This window comes from Diplotaxodon limnothrissa, linkage group LG13 (genome assembly GCF_057381915.1).
Source record: "Diplotaxodon limnothrissa isolate DT_005_m linkage group LG13, D_limnothrissa_male_GT1.1, whole genome shotgun sequence".
Classification (NCBI taxonomy): domain Eukaryota; kingdom Metazoa; phylum Chordata; class Actinopteri; order Cichliformes; family Cichlidae; genus Diplotaxodon; species Diplotaxodon limnothrissa.
The window spans coordinates 1,021,243-1,027,242 of NC_140608.1; the positions used below are offsets into that span (position 1 = coordinate 1,021,243).

Sequence of the window (6,000 nt, forward strand, 5' to 3'; positions counted from 1 at the left end):
GGAAGGTTGTACTGTATGCACGTAGGCACAGACAGTATAAGCAGCCATGAAGCCCTGCAAGTTAAGTTAACAGACAGATATTCTAGATAGATGCAATTACACACTCAAGCCTGTTCACACAAATCCACACAAAGGCAAGCGCACTCACACAAACACCCAGTCTGCACTGATAATGAGCTTTGGTAGTGTACTGATGCGTGTGTGCTGTTGGCACTGCTCTGATACCACGTCAAATACAAGTTAATGAGAGAGTTGTTGTGTGTGTGTGTGTGTGTGTGTGTGTGTGTGTGTGTGTGTGGTATATTCGAGTGCTGTTGCATGTATGTGTGTGATTTTTTTTTTTTTTTTTTTAAATGTGTGTGTGTATGTAAGCATCAATGCGGACGATGCTGTTGAAATGACACACTCGGGGGACAGGCCTGTCAAGAAAACTCACTCTACTCTCCTCACTGATCTCTCTCCTGTACAAACACACACACAGACGCACAAACATGCAGAACAATCACCATTAAACACTGACTCAAAACCTTTCCAGTTTCAGCCAGTGAGAATCTGGCAGATCTGAAGTGCATTTACCCCGGCTTGAAAGACGAAAAAAATTAAAGTGGAGAGAAAAAATGTTGAAGGTGTTAAAAGCTGAAAGCTCCTCACCTCCCAGTGAGATCTATATTTTTAGGGGCTGGAGAATAACCAGCCTGAGACCTTTCAAATTATCAGTGTCTATAAATCGAACTTGGCTCCTTTATAAAATGTTCAAACATGTGGCTGAACAGTGTTTTTCTCAAGCTGCCAGCTGAATTAGAAGAGACCCAGCTTCCTTTTTCTTGTCTTCGTTTCTTGTGCTGGAGAGGGTACTTTCCTCTCTGTTTAATTTCCCCACTGTGTGTCTTTGTTTTGGCGGTAATGTGAAGACGCTTTCATCCTCTTTAGTTTTTACAGGAAATTAAGATACTAGAATTGCCGCGTTTCTTCTTTCCTCACACAAAAGGGCTAAAATTTACACACATGTTCAGAGAAACACATACACATAAATGTGTGCAGATCAGCACACATTTAAAAACCGCAGGGCTTTGTCAGCCTGATTTCTCTTTTTTTCTTTTTTGTTGTTATAAATATAGTTGACTCCAAAGCAGACAGGAAGTACCCTGGACAAATATGGAAATGTTCTACATGCTAATGTGACTTTTCCAAACAGGGAAGTAAATCAGAAAAACAAAACAAAGAACAGCGATGTGTATTTGAATTCACTGACCTCCACCCATGCACATATTTGTTAACGGACTTGATGTCTTTGTAAAAGAAGACGAAAACTCTAAATGGCTCAAAAGTCCAAGAGGAAGCTAAGGCAATAAATGTGTTTCAATTGCTATGTTTGTCAGTTTTAAATCACAATTATTATTACATTACACTTTTAACATCACCAGAAAATCTTATAAAGACACGAATGACTAATATTCACAGTTGCAACAATGCAAATCTTACAAATATCTGCATCTAAATTGCTGAATTTGTTAGTCATCATGAAGATGTTGCAATCATAAAAGCAATAAAGTGGCAGATGGAAGCCTACATCTATGTGCGATGTAAGGTTCACATTCACATGATTAAGCTTTTCCAACGTTTTGCAGCGAAACACTCGGTGCCCTCGGGATTCGAAACTTCAGCAACAAGCTGTAAAACTTTATCGTCTCTTTCAGTGATGAGACGGGGAAACGTTTAGCACAATGGCGGTAAACACAGATGGGCCTTAATCAGGAAACACAACCCCACAATGACTAAGCAAGTTGTGCTTAGTCATTGTGTTGTTATTTTTTCCTTGACAATGCTTTAAAATCTCAGCTTGTTCTGCTGTTTGGGTCGTTGTGCAGAGGCCTGCAAATACACCATGATTTATAGACATCATTCCACCCAACCCTTTTTTTTTCCACTTTAGCGCTGAAGCATGGGTATAATAACAAAATACACATTCTCACTTTCTATAATACTATGCCTGCTACATTCTGTGCGTCCCTATTTTTGGCCTGAATTCACTATACTGTATACAGGAGCCATTTATTATGCTGTCACACCTACTTCCTGTATACACACAGGCGTTTCACTTACAGCATCCATCCTCAATACATATATTCAGTGTGCAGGTCATTAGAAGAAAAGAGAAAAATAAAGTTTCTTTTCTTGGAGGTAGAAAAGAAAAACAGGTAGCAAACTCATAACCAGCTGCTTAATTCACCAAATGCACAACAAAAATACAAGATGTTCACATGCTGATTACAAGGTCTACACTGCCAATCAGTAAATCAGCTCATGGTGGGCTTGCAATCAGCAAAAGTGGTAATCACTTCTAATCTGTTTAGAAATTTGCCTGAAGAGCTTAGACCCAGAGGACATGATTGTCACGATGTTATATATGTTTCTTTTTTTCCATTATATATTTTTTTCATGTACTGTGCCGAGTAACGCTGAATTCAACACAGTTAAATATGTTCTTTTGTATTCCCTGTTCACAGTTATCTCGTGCAAAGTGAACTCAGAGGTTTTGATGTATGTTCCAACACTGGTTGCGGCGCATTAGTTTCTGTTCTATTTGAATTTTGGATTCTAGACTTCAAACTCCCAGTCTTTGGATGTTTGCTGACTTTTTGTTCTGTTTTCTGTCAAGATGATGCCACAATAACCTTCAGTAATGTTACGTTCTGGGCTCTGGTGGTTAACTTCAACACTGAAACCACAGTTGTCATAATGAAGCTGCTTCTTTACTTTAAAGATGATCTCTTAGATATGACAAAAGTTATTTCCAGTTAAACCGACCGTCCCTTTTGATCAGGACTGTATTTTGTATGTTTTTGTATGATTGAAATACCAGCTAGAGATGTAAAAAGCAATTTCTAGTTTAGTACCTTTGCCTTATGTGATTGTATGATATATTGTTAGATATAATCAACACTGTTTAACAAAATACAAATACATTTCTACATTTTTTCCTAAATAAAAAATGAAAGACACTAATATTAGCTGACACACAGTTATTAAGTAGTAATTAAGTAACCCAGCAAGCATTTTGTTGAAAAACTGGATGGTCATGGTTGGCTGAGCTCAACCACAGAGTTGCATTCTGCATCACAGAGCATTTCTGCGTTTGGTATGATATCTACGTATGCTGTAATTTTAATAGTACTCTCGTAATAATCATGAAAAAAAGTTAAGCCTTCAAATTATCCGTCATGGTTGTCATCACAGAACAGTCCCTAACCTTCATTTACGCACATGGTGAAAGCGTTTGTGTGTGTGTGTGACAGACTGGGACTCAAAGGCAGTGTATTTGAGTGTGTGACAGCTGCTGAATGATAAATCTGAGATCAAATCAGAGTGGGGGTTTGACTGTCCCCCTGCGCTCACTCTCGTTCTTCTTGTGTAAATATCAGAGGCTTTAAAAGTTTAACAGGCTCTCAGCGTAAACTCTGCAAGGTTACTGTAGATTTTTCCAATTCAGCTTCAGGTTCCAATCTGTTTTTATGATCAGAGCAGCACCGAGCTTTCATAAATGCACAGAATGAATGTGATAGTTGTTTGAAGTTTAGTCACAGTCACAGTGTTTGAACACCGATCCGTGTGTTTTCACCTGTTGTGAAAACACATTGACAGAATATTTTCAGTCTAATTAAAATTATATTGCTGCATTGATTGTTGAACAAGCAAATGAATTGCTTCTGATTCTCTGCTGACAGTCTCTGTTTTGTGATGTAACATGCACACTTCAGACTCTCGACCTTGAAACTTCAGTAACGTATAACCCGACTGCCATTTGCAGATATAAGCTTGATTGTAGGTTGAGATGTTTGATTGTATCCTTCTGTTGCAGGCTCAGAAATCGCAGTCAAACTCGAGTGCCGATGGCGTCATCTGTGTGGTAAGTTCAATGTCGGTGAATGTTGTACTACAAATCTATTGTATAAAGTGAAGAATAAGCATAAGCTGAATGTCTAGCACATGAAGAGCAACTATGTGTTTTGAGTAAGGTTAGAGATGTATTTAAGTAAACCTTTTACGGTTAAAAAGGCATCTACAAAACAACAAAATGTAGACCTTCTGATAAGAGTTATACCAAAACCTTGACATTAAAGTAAAAGTTAATAACTAGAGTGGAAAGCATGCATCTAAAGTATGTTTCACAGCTCTGCAAGTATCTATCCACAGCACGCTGTCCCTGACAGGCAAAGTAACTAACATTGATAATCTCGTTATAATTTAATGATTCTGCTAGGGAAACGTGTTCCTGGTATACATGTGGGTGTTACTGTGACACATACCACCCAAATAAATAATATCACACTTGTTCACATGATCATAAGGTCTTCACCCAGCCCTGAGTCCAAATTAGTATCCCACAATATGTGTGAGGTATTCTCCTCCTCACTCATTTTAAAGTAACAGAAACAGAAGATGTGCTGCCAACATCCCCGCATCTACACCACAGCACACTAAGAAAACTCACCATAAAGGTCTTGTATCTATCTCCGAAGCGTCAGGGTTATTTTGGTGACACGAGGGGGACCTGTGCTTTTTTAGACGGGAGGTTTTATTACGGTGGCCGTTTGGTTTATATTGATGTTACAGGTTAAAACTGCTATTAAAGATTTGCTTTGAGATACAGTATCACACAAAGAGAACCTATAACTTGTTTCGGTGGTGAAAGCTCAAACTGTTATGCCCTTTCATTTGATACGACAATTTCATTCAAGACCACAAGGCAATCGGCAAGTTATCATATCATCACCAATTCTAATCTGACCCAGCTGAAAGTCTCTGACCTCCATCTGACAGTGATTGCCACAGCAATCCTTCCTGCCTTCTTTGTAAACTCCTGTTCTTTGTAGTTCCTTTGAGGCTGAAATGGGATCGTTGCTTATCTGGTGGCTTTTAAAGTTCACTGTAAATGTCATTGTACAATAATAAGGCACTGTTATGCACTGGACTGACATTTAATAGAGGCAGGGCCAGGTCTTGGGGAGATGACCCAGCCGTTAGCTTGCAGCTTTATTAGCCAAAGACCGCTGGTGAAGTCCTGTATACACATACCAGCACGTGGTGCACATGCAAATTTAAGCACGCACACACACTTCTACTTTTTAACTTTCCACGGTGGCATTTTACTTATAAAAACAACCTTTCATGGTTTAGTGTGCCACACCAAATGAATGCTGAAGACATTTTAAACATTGTGAACATGAGTATGTAGGCATAATATTAACAAAATAAAATAAAAATAAGCAAAAGTTGAGGCATTTGCATTTCCTCCTAATTTCCTCTGCAATGCCAGCTGCATATTGTGAACATAATCTTTCTGGGACATCTCAGAACCACGCTGAGCTCATTTTCTCCAATCTCTGTCTACCTGTCTAACAGGACCCTCAGATAGATGGTCCAAGTACCTCCAACGCCATCCTGAGAAACTCGGCTGCCTCCAGACGGCCTGAGGGCCTGGCCTCCCTGCTGCCCCCGCTGTTCTGGCTGTGGTACTGCAGCCTGCCGGTGCTTTCCTGGCAAGGCAATTTGTAGCTGCGTCACTTCCCAGCAACAAACAGACTGACAAACACATTTGTATAAAAGAAGAAGACAAACAAGGAATTATATCCTTTCTTTTCAGTTAGACCTGTTGTACTTTTTTCTCTTGGATTCTGTCTTTTAATTCCTGCTTTGATTTGTTGTTGTTTTTTTTAATGAATTTTTGAAAAGCTTTGTTGTTTCTTTCTTTCTTCTCTTTTTTTTTTTTTTTTAGCGTTGCTGCTGTGTGCTAAAACAGTGATCTGCTATACATGTTAATTCAAGTTTTGACTGTGTGCTCACGTTGGGTTAGTCAGAGAAAGAGGTGATTTAAAACAGCTTCGTACCCCGCTCACTTGGGCAGAGATGAGAAAATACTGGAGGACTACATTCCAATAAACCACAGCGTGTGACTCTTGGAACGCAATGTAAACGAACATCAATTTTCAGAGTTGTCTG

General features: G+C 39.2%; 1 protein-coding gene across 1 annotated transcript in view; it reads left to right on the top strand.

Moving 5' to 3' along the window:
- gfra1a (gdnf family receptor alpha 1a) overlaps positions 1-5,556 on the top strand; it is a 107,092-nt gene extending 101,536 nt beyond the window's left edge. The window contains exons 10-11 of the mRNA XM_085368993.1: positions 3,860-3,907; positions 5,404-5,556. Coding sequence (XP_085225119.1) covers positions 3,860-3,907; positions 5,404-5,556 — 201 coding nt within the window. The remainder of the gene's footprint in view (positions 1-3,859; positions 3,908-5,403) is intronic.
- Positions 5,557-6,000: the final 444 nt, after the last annotated feature.